We start from the raw sequence: 12946 nt of genomic DNA on the forward strand, positions 1-12946 counted from the left end.
AATATGACTTGGAAGATCTAATACTAAAATAATTATAGCAGGTGAAGATTACCATTAACTTTTCATTTTTCTTCTGCTCTGAAAATTAGACATTATTAAGAGAACATAATTTGTGAGGATGTTGAGAGGTATTCTATGCATTTCAGATTTCTGTGAGTCTGTGCTTAGCTTTTTGTCCATAAAAACTGTGATTTGTCATATTTTGGCTGTATTGTTTACTGTTTGCATTTCTTCACTCTGTTGAGTAAATTAAGAAAAAATAATGTACTCTAATTAAAAATGTCTTTGCTGTTTTCTGGCAATTATAGGGGGAGGACTGCTTCATGGTGTGTGTCCTGAACTGAGTGGTAAAGCTGGCGGACTAACAGACTGCACTACCAGCTGGGAAGGCATGCATGAGTCCTCCCAGCCTATATTTGACACAGATGCTTTGCTAAAATGCAATGCTAAATTTAATAGAGACCCGCTACCCAGTAGCTCTGACAAACTGGGCAGTACAGGAGACAATAACATGAGAGAAATGGTTAAGGACGCTGTCACATCTGCACCACAAAAAGTTGCTGCTAAGCAGGCAAGTAAGTCTCGACCCGGGGATCCTTTGACACTGGAAAAAGTGACAAAGAAGAAAGATGTAGGTGAGAGTTAATAAATAAATAGCTCTGGTACATCCACTTTGGATGGTTGCAACCTGTCCTCATCCACACCGCAAGTGAACGTTCTCTGCAGTGATGCATCTTCCAGCAGACCTATTAATTATGTGCTCAACTCTCTGTTAAGGTCATTATGCCTGTAATGTTATCAGAGACCGCTTCGCAAACTTAGGAGCTATTGAAAGTGAAACATATACACCCATTTACTAATTTAATAGCTTGCCTGAGTACATATTAATGTATCCAATATTCTATATCACATCCATAATTTGTTCTCTGTTAGGAGTCTTCTTACCCAGTCTCTGGGTTATGTGTGTTTGAAGGAAACAAAATCTGGTTATGATGGTAAGCATGAAAATCTATGTTGTGTTAAGATACATGAAGATCCTTTGTGGATTTATGCCTAAGCTACAGCTTATCCTCTGAGATGCAGTGCTAATGAACGTTGTGTTGTATCTCTGACTAATGGTAATACATAATGAGGGATACCTATTAAGTCGAAGACACATGGACAAAATCACATTTTATGTTGTCAACACCTAAACACCCATCATGCCTAAGAAATATGGAGCTTGAATTTCATTTAAGTCCTGGTACCTGGCCAGTGAACTAATTTAGTTCACCTCCCATGCCATGGGAGATTTATGAAGTGAGATCCAAAAAGCTTGTAGCCAACAAACTGCAGGCACCTGGGGCTAGCTGACTCCATGATAAAACACCAAAGACAAAGGGAAACGTATGTGATGAAGGATTTCCATCAAAATTAGAACCTGAAGGTCACAAACAGTGCTCTTAACTGGTACATGATATACTGAGTGTGGGCAAATATTACCCCAATAGATATAGAGAAAGCATTATAAGAAAATGGGTTGGGATGAAGTTAATGATTTCTGTATTGTTAAAAAGTGTTAAAAAAAAAAGAGGATAATGCTATAAATTTTCTAAAGTAAGTTCCAGTAACAGACATGTTCCATTTCCGGTCAGTCTATGGTGCCTGTGATCATGCTTCCTTCCATTAAGGTAAGATGATGTGAAGGGTGCAATGATAAAATCTGCACAGTGTGTAAATTTAATAATAAAAATAAAATATAGATAAGCTATATTCTGTGAAGGGAAGAATGTGAGCCTATTAAACAAATGAGCTACAATAATTATGTGTGTGAAAAAAGGTTCACTTTCAGCAAAAGAAAACAAATCATTGCATCTCCAACTTTTAACTTTTCTTGTAATGTTAGTTTTAGTTCCTCATTTTTCACGGTTTTAAAGCAATTCCTCATCACTTACATCAGAGCTGCAATTGCAACACATTCTTTCACTATGTATTAGCTTGCTTCTCAAAAAACAAATGATTTTGAAAATTAATTCCTATGCAGTTTGGATTTTTACATTTGGTTCATGGAAGCTTTTATTCAGCATTTCTCATTCCAGCGAAACTCCCCCTGACCATGCAAATATTCTCCTACCCTGGAAATGCACGATCGGGGCCACCTGAATATGGTAACCAAATGCCTGTCTGCCTTTTGAAATATTACTTCCTACTTATGTGTTTTTCACATTGAAACAGCTGCTCCATCTCCACCTTATGACATCACGGTACTTGAGAGTGTTCGTGACTCGATGGTGCTAGGATGGAAACAACCCAAAGTCACCGGTGGAACTGAAATTACCGGCTACTACGTGAACTATCGTGAAGTGATTGGTGGAGTCCCTGGGAAATGGATGGAGGCCAACATTAAGGCCATTAGTGAGAGGGCATACAGGGTAAGAGGTCCACCTCTGCTATTGCTGGGGGTGCGAACAATGTTTCCAAAAGACACCTCAAAGATTAAAATGAATCATGATTCAGTGCGCAGATTGCTGTTCAGAGGCTTTTACATCTATGGTACACATTTCTGTTGTGTCTTCTCGTGCAAACATACCTTAAGTATATTAAGAATCATATTAAATTATTAGTTTTATTTCCTCTAAGGTTTTTAAGAGTCTTTGCTTGAAAGGTGGTACACAAATAATGGAGATTATTACACTAGTAACGGTGACCTCAGAAAACTAACAGATGGTATTAAAGCAGTGGTTTTGTGTTCGTTAGTTAATGTGTTATGGAAACTGCAGCTTCTTGTACTACAGAAATTCCATAGTGCAGTGAAATACTCTTATCATGCCACTAGCTTTCTTGTTAGTGTTTGTTCAAGGTGATAAAGATTGTCTGTTCACAGAAGTTTTATGTATACTTTTAGTGCAATGTCCACATTGTTAACCTTATTTCATTAATCCTCGTTTAACAAGTAACTCAGTAAAGAATAGAGAAGCATATGGATGAGAAAATTTAATTAATTTTGTTAAACTTCTCGGCAAAATTATTTGCAAACTTACCTGTTATTCTGGCACCAACAGTCATCTGTGAATTCATTCCTCTGGACATAGCCTACATTTTTGTTAGTCAGGCCCTCACAACGACTGGCATTCCTACTGGGCTTGGTGGACCTACCCCAGTACTTAGTGGTGGTGGAACCAGCTCTGTGCCAGCTGGCTTTTGTGATTAGTTCTTGACCCGATTTAGAGGTACATTGCTAGCTACAACCTAGCTGAGCTGCTTTACAATTGTAAAGTAATGCTGGGACTGGGCTTCACCCTGCTGCAAGGACTACTCTTGCCTGAAGTGAACTTGCTCTCTATCACGAGACATATTAGTATACCTGTTGAGCAATACCCTGCTCCCTCCCTGACAACCAAAATGTCTTTCAATATGAACAGGGTTTTAGAGTTTGAGCATGCTAAGAACACTCATGTCTGCTCTACCACCGAAAAAGGAAAGGCAAGAAAGTTATCCCCTTATGTATGATGTCAATAAAGCTTTCATCTCTTCAGGCACTTAAAAGCATGCTCATGTGCTGAATAATTGTCATTGTAACTTTCTCCTAAAACCTTAATCCAAAGTTAATAAGTACCATTTTATTGGTTCTGCAGATACAAAACCTGAAGGAAAACATGGTGTACCAGTTCCAGGTGGCTGCAGCAAACCTGGCTGGGGTCGGGACACCCTCCCTACCCAGTCAGCCCTTCAAATGTGAAGAATGGACCATTGCTGTACCTGGTAGGATCCTGAGTGGGATGTTGAGGTTACTGCCAGCCACGAGGTGCTCTTGGACAAATAACCTAAATTCTCAATGTCCTCAGTTCCAGGGGAGCCAATGGGCTCTGAAGTTCATACCCAGGCCTACATCTCCATCACTTTGTTTTAATGCACTTGCACTGAGGCATTAAACAATCCCCATGTAACCAGGAGCAATTTACAAGCAGCTTGTATTTTCTTTATCTTTCCTGCTTCGTTTCTGTACTGTGTCTTCCACCATGCTTCCTGGTTTAAATGGTAGACATAAACACCTAAGGGACAAGGCAGAGAAGAATGAAGTCCTGTAGCCTGTGTGTAAACATATTGCTTCAAGGCCAGATCTCTAACCTTTTAACACTCACTGAAATTAGTGAAAACAATCTCCATTGACTTCAGTGGACTTCAGAACAGTCCTTGAAGCAGCATGTCAGCTTAATAATTAACTTATTTCCCCGACTTTAGAGATTATTTGTCATTTCTGTTTGTTCATGGATATTTGATCAAGATACCAAATCTCAAAAATTTGGATTGTTTTTGGGGCTAGTCTTTTTATTAGGTATAGGTCATATTCATATCTGGTCCAGATCTGACAAAGGAACTGCACCTGTTGTGTCAGGTCTGCGTGTGCAATGTGGTGTCTGGTTTTGGTTTTTGAAGACTTATGCATTAGTCCCTTTGGGCTTTCTTTTGATACTACAACTCCAATTTTCACTCTTACCTTTCAGGGCCACCTCATGATGTCACGTACACAGAAGTCAGGAAGGACTCTTTGGTTTTATTGTGGAAGGAACCAGTTTATACTGGTCGTAGTCCTATAGCTGGTTATTATATTGATATGAAGGAAACTGAAGCAAAGGAGGAACATTGGAGAAGTGTCAATGAGAAGCCACTTCAAAAGAAATTCTTGAAGGTAAAATAGTTTAAGATTCAAATACAAGTATAATGGTACAATCTTGAGGTATTCAGTCATAGATGATATCATCTTACATTGAGCATGGCTCCATTTAATGAAACACTAGGATACACGTGTATAATGAATGGGTAGTCAGACATGGCAGTGACTTGCAAGAGGATATGGTATGACAAGCCTAAAAACAAAAGGAAACACTCCTAAAACTACTTATCATTCTTATAACACAAGAGACATCCCTAACATTTGCTTGCTCAAAGGGTAAGTTAGGCATCACTACACAAGAATGGATGACACGAACACAGATTTTGTGATAATGTGGCAGGTGATTCTTTCTAACACAAAGTACTCTCTCTACACATTTCATGCCAAGTTAAGTCCAAGCTTTTTCCACTATTATAACACATCATTTTGTGGAATGACTTCTAAATAAGGGATCACCTGTATCTCAATTCCAGGTATACATCTGAAGTGGCTTCACTACTTTTGTGCTTTTCAGAACATTTGGAAGATATTCCCCTTAGGGTGTGATCCTTTCATACATGTTTTAAAGGAGCATTTGCAGGTGTTAGAATATTATTAAGATTGCTCAAGTCACTACAAAGCATAGAAGCATAGGGTTAAGTGCCTTTCTGGTTCTAGATGGGTGTGACTGGGACATTTTACCCTGATAATTTTGTTTTTAAGAGCCAGAATTTACCTGCAGTAAGACTGTCCTGTTCCAGAGGTCAACGGACATGAGTTAAAAACATCCTGTTCCAATAATAATACAACAATGCTCCTTTTATAAATAAATCAATGACAGTTATGACACTGGCTAAATGTTAGCTATGCATACAAGGAAAGAGCAAAACAAATAGATTAGTCATGCCACTCGAACTGAGAAAAAAAATGAGGAAGAAATATCTGTCAACTAGAAAAAGGAGCAAAACAAAAAAGAAAGGAAATATAATTGTCAAGCATCCAGACTAGAACTGTAAGAAGTGTGAAATGGAAATTAGTGTTTTGTAACAAATCATGCACGTATTGTTTGCTTCCTGCAGATAGGTGGCCTAACAGAAGGTGTGAGCTATGTGTTCCGTGTGCGGGCGACAAACCAGGCCGGTGTAGGGAAACCATCCAATACCACTGATCCTGTCATAGCTGAGACACGACCAGGTTTGTTAGAAATGCTTCCTCTTTTTCGTTGTATTTAAACAGGTTCCTGTTTGTGTGGTATGTTTGCACACTGGCTGCATGCGAACAATCTGACCCCCCCCCAAGTCAAACATTTTTACTATGCAGGAAACAAGTTGAGGGTCATATCTTACTTTTTTTTTCACATGAATTTTAAGGTCAGAACAGATTTTCTTACCATAACTACCTGTTCAGGAATATAGAAATACAATAAAGTTGTAGTACTTGTATGCAGCAAAAAAAGATGCACTAAAATCAGCCCAACCAAAAAATTGTGCAGGTGTAGGTTTTGCCCTTCCTATAATAAATCAGTTTTTTATCTCTCTCTTTTCTTTAATTTATGCAATGTGCCTGAGGAAAGGGTAAAAGAAATTACTATTTTCCCGTGGCATTTAAAGCAAAGGTTTTAAAAATTTAGTCAAGTCATTTTGGAGACCATCTTCAGGAAGAATTCAAGTGCAACTGTTCGCTGGATTCATCCTTGATACCTGGCACTAGCACGTCTATAATGCCAGAAGAAAAACAGGAACTGGTACAGTGACAGAATCTCTGTACCTGGAACTTCAGAAACCCCCTGAGCTTTATTACAATAGATAGTTATCATGGGTGACTTGGGTGAGCAGCTTTTTGTCACCAATTCCCTAACAGGAAACACAAGCATGGGCATGTGTCTCTGAGAGCCTTCCTTTCTTTGTCCTCGTTCGTGGTCAGAAGGTTACCGAGTAACAGATTTTTGTCTCTTCATAAGAGATGGGACCTCAGATGCAAAATTAAAAATAAACAAACAATAGAACAAGGTAATTTTAAAGCTCTGTGGCCTACTCATCCACGGACTATGTTAGAAGTGGAGGGGCTGGACCCACCATACCCACTTTTTTCCTCAGACAAATTCCTTTCCTCTGCTGGCAGACTCCCGTGCCTCATCCCACCTGAGAAGGTTTCTCAGAGCCCTAAGGGCGCAGGAAAGGAGGCAGGGGCATGGGGAGCACAAGCAGCAGTGCAGGGACACTGACGGCTGGCACAAGCCAAGGAGGTGATGACCAGGGCAGGCGGCTGCCTACACAACAGCCCTGGCTATTGGGTTGATAGCTGCTCCTGCCTGGAGAAACAGTTGGGGTTTATGTGGAATGGTATCGACTGTGAGGGGCTGAGCAGGTCCAACTGCTCAGGGGAACTATAGGCCTGGGGAACTATAGGCCTGTTAGTTTGACCTCGGTGCCAGGGAAGCTCATGGAGCAGATTATCTTGAGTGTCATCACGCGGCACTTGCAGGGCAACCAGGCGATCAGGCCCAGTCAGCATGGGTTTCTGAAAGGTAGGTCCTGCTTGACGAACCTGATCTCCTTCTATGACCAAGTGACACGCTTGGTGGATGAGGGGAAGGCTGTGGATGTGGTCTACCTTGACTTCAGTAAGGCTTTTGACACCGTTTCCCACAACATTCTCCTCGAGAAACTGGCTGCTCGTGGCTTGGACTGGCGTACGCTTTGTTGGGTTAAAAACTGGCTGGATGGCCGGGCCCAAAGAGTTGTGGTGAATGGAGCCAAATCCAGTTGGAGGCCGGTTACTAGTGGAGTCCCCCAGGGCTCAGTGCTGGGGCCAGTCCTCTTTAATATCTTTATCGAAGACCTGGATGAGGGGATCGAGTGCACCCTCAGTAAGTTTGCAGACGACACCAAGTTAGGTGCGTGTGTCGATCTGCTCGAGGGCAGGAAGGCTCTGCAGGAGGATCTGGATAGGCTGGACAGATGGGCTGAGGCCAACTGTATGAAGTTCAACAAGGCCAAGTGCCGGGTCCTGCATCTGGGGCGTAACAACCCCAAGCAGCGCTACAGGCTGGGAGATGAGTGGCTGGAAAGCTGCCTGGCAGAGAAGGACCTGGGAGTACTGGTTGATAGGCAGCTGAATATGAGCCAGCAATGTGCTCAGGTGGCCAAGAAGGCCAACAGCATCCTGGCTTGCATAAGAAGCAGTGTGGCCAGCAGGTCTAAGGAGGTGATTGTCCCCCTGTACTCGGCTCTGGTGAGGCTGCACCTCGAGTACTGTGTTCAGTTTTGGGCCCCTCGCTACAAGAAGGACATGGAGGTGCTCGAGAGAGTCCAGAGAAGGATGACAAGGCTGGTGAGGGGTCTGGAGAACAAGTCTTACGAGGAGCGGCTGAGGGAGCTGGGATTGTTCAGCCTGGAGAAGAGGAGGCTCAGGGGAGACCTCATTGCTCTCTATAGGTACCTTAAAGGAGGCTGTAGAGAGGTGGGGGTTGGTCTGTTCTCCCACGTGCCTGGTGACAGGACGAGGGGGAATGGGCTAAAGTTACGCCAGGGGAGGTTTAGGTTGGATATTAGGAAGAACTTCTTTACCGAAAGGGTTGTTAGGCATTGGAATGGGCTGCCCAGGGAGGTGGTTGAGTCGCCATCCCTGGAGGTCTTTAAAAGACGTTTAGATGTAGCCCTTAGTGATATGGTTTAGTGGAGGACTTGTTAGTGTTAGGGCAGAGGTTGGACTAGATGATCTTGGCGGTCTCTTCCAACCTAGACGATTCTGTGAACTGGTGAGAATCAGTTCCCATTCCCACCCTGGCTCCCTCAGAAGCATTTTCCCAGCATCCTTCCCCTGGTTCTGCCTCCCAGGTCCATTTTTACCAGTCCCATCCCTGCAGTAGCACTGGGCCAGCTCTCATAAATGCCTAGTCCTTCCACCCAGGAAAGCAAAAATACTAAGAAGCCTTGAATTAGCTCCCAGTGAGTCAAGAAAGCCTGAAAAGGGAGGTTCAAAGCTGGGGGTATAAAAGAACTGGAAAACTTGCAATGGGAAGACTGGAGTGACTTAGTGAAGCTGGGATGAGAAGAAGGGGTGGAAGTAGTGGATGGCAGGTTGAGAGGGGGCAAGATTGTGGTATGGAGACAAAAGAGGATAATCATGTGGGCAAAAAGGTCTTGGGGCACGAGAGCAAGGTATGAGCTGTGGAAGGACTAAGAACACTTAGCTGAGAATAGGTTTGGGCTAGACTAGGAGGAATTTGCGTTGGTAGTGGAGATGTGGATTGCTCTCTGATGAGAAAATCAGCGGCCTGAAAATGGTCACAGATTGAAGCAGGAGTATGGAGCTGGGAGCTCTAAGGACTGGAGGCTTGGGAAGCAGAGGCCATGAGATGTTTGGGAGGAATAAAGGCAAAATCAGGAGTATGGGAACTCTGTGGTGCTCTGCTGTACTGGATGAGATGAAAGGGGGCACCACAGGGTAACTCTTACTATAACAACAGCAATATCCAAAGTAACAGGGCATGCAGGATGGCTAGTTCCTCTGTTCATCTGCCATCCATCCCTCAGCTTCATCTCTCACAGCCACTGCATCTTCTTTTTTCTTTCAAAAATACAGTAACCCTAGTTTTAGATCTACAAACCACTGAAGCACTAGGCTGATTTCCATCACCTGCAAGTGGAGCAAGGCGAGACTAAGGAGCTTGTTCTTGAAAATGGCTTAGATACTGCAACAACAACCACTCTTAAAACAAAAATCAAACCAATATTAGTACTAAAGTTTTGGTTTTATTAATACATTTTCCTTCAAGGTTAATATCTCTCAGACTTTTGATAAAAACTTGTTATGGTAATAAACTTGAAGTGTACTAAGTAAAGGATTGGTCATGCCATTAGAATTCCAAAAATACACAAATGTAAACTCTTGCAAAGATGATAATCATGACAAAAAAAAAAAAAAACAGCAATTTTGACGTTCTTTCCAATGAGAACCATGCCCAACCTGGGAATATGAACGTGAGCAGATCATTTGGTTTGCAGACATCACCATTAGAGAAGGAGATGCATCTCAGGACTGTGGCCCTTTTGCAAGCCAGGCTGGTGTTCAGAGGGATCACAAGAAAGTCAGAGTTTGGCCAGTGAAATCTCAGGGAAGCTGAAAATGATTTACTTATACAAATCTGGTTGACCCATATTTTGAGCTGAGGTCTGCAGATACAGTATTCACCAAACTAAGCCTCTTAAAAGTGTTAAGAAGGAACAAAAGGCTTATTAAAAAAATATTTCAGAAAGCAGTCACTTGGGTAGGCTTTCAGCTTTCTCACTCAAACCACACAAATCTCAAGAACAATCACACCATTTTAAAAAACTGCCACAAATTATTTGGTGTTGCCCAATGAATGCTGCTTTTGTTAACATCTTCAATGGAGACAAAATACTGTCAGGTCTCTGTAGACAATTCCTGCTGGAATGTGGCTGGAATGTTGCTTCTGGCAAATGTCTAAAATCACCAGGAGACTGAGCTGTCTAACCAAAGAATGTAAGTAAATAACAACCTGAATGAAAATATTTGTTTTAATACGAGTGGTAGCAATTTTCTTTATCCAGTAACGTATGTTACTATAATGGTGCAATACTTTGCATCCATCTTCTGATTGAAAACCATATTCAGTTTTTACAGTTATCTCTTAAAACTAAATGAAAAGCCCATACACATTAAAATAAATAAACAAATAAAAATCCAGGCTAGTTTTGAGCTGTAACTTTGTCTCCGGACAAAATCACTTTGGTATGTATGGATCTCACAAGAGGCAGGGGAAGTCCAGGAGCAGACTGCAACTCTTCCCCATTACTTCCCGGGTTTGCCCTTAGTCCTTGTGCACTTTGGTGCAAACTGAAGTTAGCTTCTCATCCTGCATCAGTTGCTTCAGGAGAGCTTGGCACAGGAGTATGATCTGCCCTGGGGGTCAGACTATGGGGTCTGACTGTCACCCTCACCTGAAGAGCTTCACTGAGGGATTTTGTGAAAGGAGCCTTTTTACAGGAGGGCTCCTGCACATTTCTGTGAATCCTAGGCTATAAGACCATGCACTTGAGGGCTGTTTCTGCCAGAGCAACCTGCTCTTAGTTACATCTGCGAGGCTCACCTGGCCTCTCAGAACAGAATCAGGAACACACTAAGATTGTATAAAATAAGTTACCTGTTTTTTCTGACACTACCTTAGGTGCTGCTATGACCGAAGCCATAGCAGACCTAAAAATTTAACCCTATGGCTGCCACAGCTTGCATCAACTGTTTCACTTTAATCACACATCCATTTATCCATCAAAATCCCTTCAGCTAACAAATAGGCAATGTCCACCTTGAGAAGAGAGGCTTTGGGCAGTGTGTTTTGAAAGTTTTAAGGCTGAATCTCAGAAATTAATGAAATACTGTCCCATTCAACTTCTTTTTTTGATTATCTGTGGACAAGATGATGCCAGTAACTCTAGTGTTTTGAAGCTGTCTGCTTTATCTTAATTTTAGCTCCTTCCATTCAGTGCAATGAAACTCTCAGATCAATGGAGATAATCAGTATTTGATCTGACATCTAAGTATTTTATTTCTTATGATAACTTTAAGAGTGACTTTGGGTGCTCTGTAGAAACCACCAAGCTTTCTAGCGAAGGGAAATTAGACTACTACTGTTGGAGCAGCCTCTTTGGTTTTGTACTCCTCCATTGTAGGACAGGTGGAGACCTCTGCTGAGTAGTTTGAAAATATATATTTGTTCTTACTTCCACATAAATATTAGAAGTAAAAACCGTCATCACTTCTGGAGATACATGCTATGCATTGTTATCATAATGTCAGTGCTTTAAAAGAAATATAAAGGATGTTGCCCTTTGTAGGGACCTTCTGGCTGTGATTCTTTGCACATTGCATAAGTTGCCATCCAAAGATTCATGTGCTAATGATCTACAGGAAACTAAATACTAATGAAATATAAAGTGATGAATTTGCATATAATAAATTACGTTATAACATTCTTGAAAAATGTGCAGCTACCTGGAAAAATATTTGTAGACCAAAACACCTATTGGTACTCATTGTGCTTCATTGCTGTGAGGGCTGGTAAATAATAGGACCAAAACAAGAATATTAAACTAATCTTTCATTAAACAGTTATGGCAAATTATAGAGAATAAGAAGGCTGCACGTACACCAATTGTCATTACAGGAGCTACTCACAGTGCTGGACAGGACATGTATAATACTAGGGTGACAAAACACAGAAATCTCCTTGCATACTTGAGGCTCATTAAGAATTATGCTGAAAACAAAGCTCTTAATTTCAATGTCAGGAATAGGGCTCTTGTCTTTAAGATACAATATGTTGTGGAGAAAGCATGTCGTTAGCATTCCGGGCAGCCTGAAATTGTCTTAGACTGAGTAATATACCATGAGTGCCCCATTCAGATGTAAGACCAAGCTCAGAGCTGTTCAGAGGAGGAAGCTGGATGTCCTCCAGCACATCTCAGTTCTCTGTGGTATTCTCAGACAAGCTGTTGAAATGAAAGTTAATGCCACAGATGACGAAATGCCCAGATGAAATTCCCTCGGCTTCACCAGTGTGCAAGGGAGCAGGCAGGAGGTACACTCAGGTTCCTGACCTGGGCCTCACTCTCAGGGCACCTGTAAGGTGACAAACTGGGTCACCTTATTCAGCTCAAGGACTGCAGGTACTGGCAAAACAGGGTGGGCGACTTAGCCGCTAATTGCAAATATTCACTCCCTTTGTGGGCCCAGGATTAATGCTGCAGACGGTGGCAGGGCCAGATGCCAAGCATAGCAATTAAACCAACCTCCTGGAGTGAACCCAGAGTCCCTGAAAATGTGCCTCGGTTGCACAAATGAGCGCTGCTTGGGCGGCTCGGTTGTTTCCTCTTTTACCTCCTGCACCTTTTCAAACATCTGCATTTGTACCCAGTATTCCCTTTAGAGCTCTTATTTGACTAGGGAATGAGAAATTCATACTACATAATGAAAGCGCTGACTACCCCTTAGCTGGAAAAATGTTGCTATTTAATATTTCAAGCATTTAATGGATTTAGAGACTTGCTTCCTCCCCCTCTTTCCCCCCTTTAGGTTTTTCCAGAGCAAATATCATAAATCTCATGTGTGCTTAGACATGTTCAAATAAATCAATTGATTTATGATGCTCTTTAATCTGTTCCTTAATTTTACGGCCTAGAACAAAAAATTCTAATCATGAATCAAGGACTGAGGATGCCAATGTTTTCAGCAATTTATGTGCATCTATATATATTTGTTTGCTGGTATCTCTAAGAAAGCGGAATTGCC

The 12946-nt window shown here is 41.8% G+C and overlaps 1 protein-coding gene across 2 annotated transcripts in view; it reads left to right on the forward strand.

Moving 5' to 3' along the window:
- Positions 1–12946, forward strand: part of MYOM1 (myomesin 1) — a 73995-nt gene that overhangs the window by 40704 nt on the left and 20345 nt on the right. The window contains exons 18-22 of one of the 2 annotated variants that reach the window (XM_048058024.2): positions 309–635; positions 2215–2411; positions 3615–3741; positions 4485–4669; positions 5713–5827. In XM_048058024.2, the coding sequence (XP_047913981.2) occupies positions 309–635; positions 2215–2411; positions 3615–3741; positions 4485–4669; positions 5713–5827 (951 nt within the window). The remainder of the gene's footprint in view (positions 1–308; positions 636–2214; positions 2412–3614; positions 3742–4484; positions 4670–5712; positions 5828–12946) is intronic. The other variant, XM_048058026.2, reaches the window with a different exon arrangement.

Source organism: Anser cygnoides, chromosome 2 (genome assembly GCF_040182565.1).
Source record: "Anser cygnoides isolate HZ-2024a breed goose chromosome 2, Taihu_goose_T2T_genome, whole genome shotgun sequence".
NCBI classification, from domain to species: Eukaryota; Metazoa; Chordata; class Aves; order Anseriformes; family Anatidae; genus Anser; species Anser cygnoides.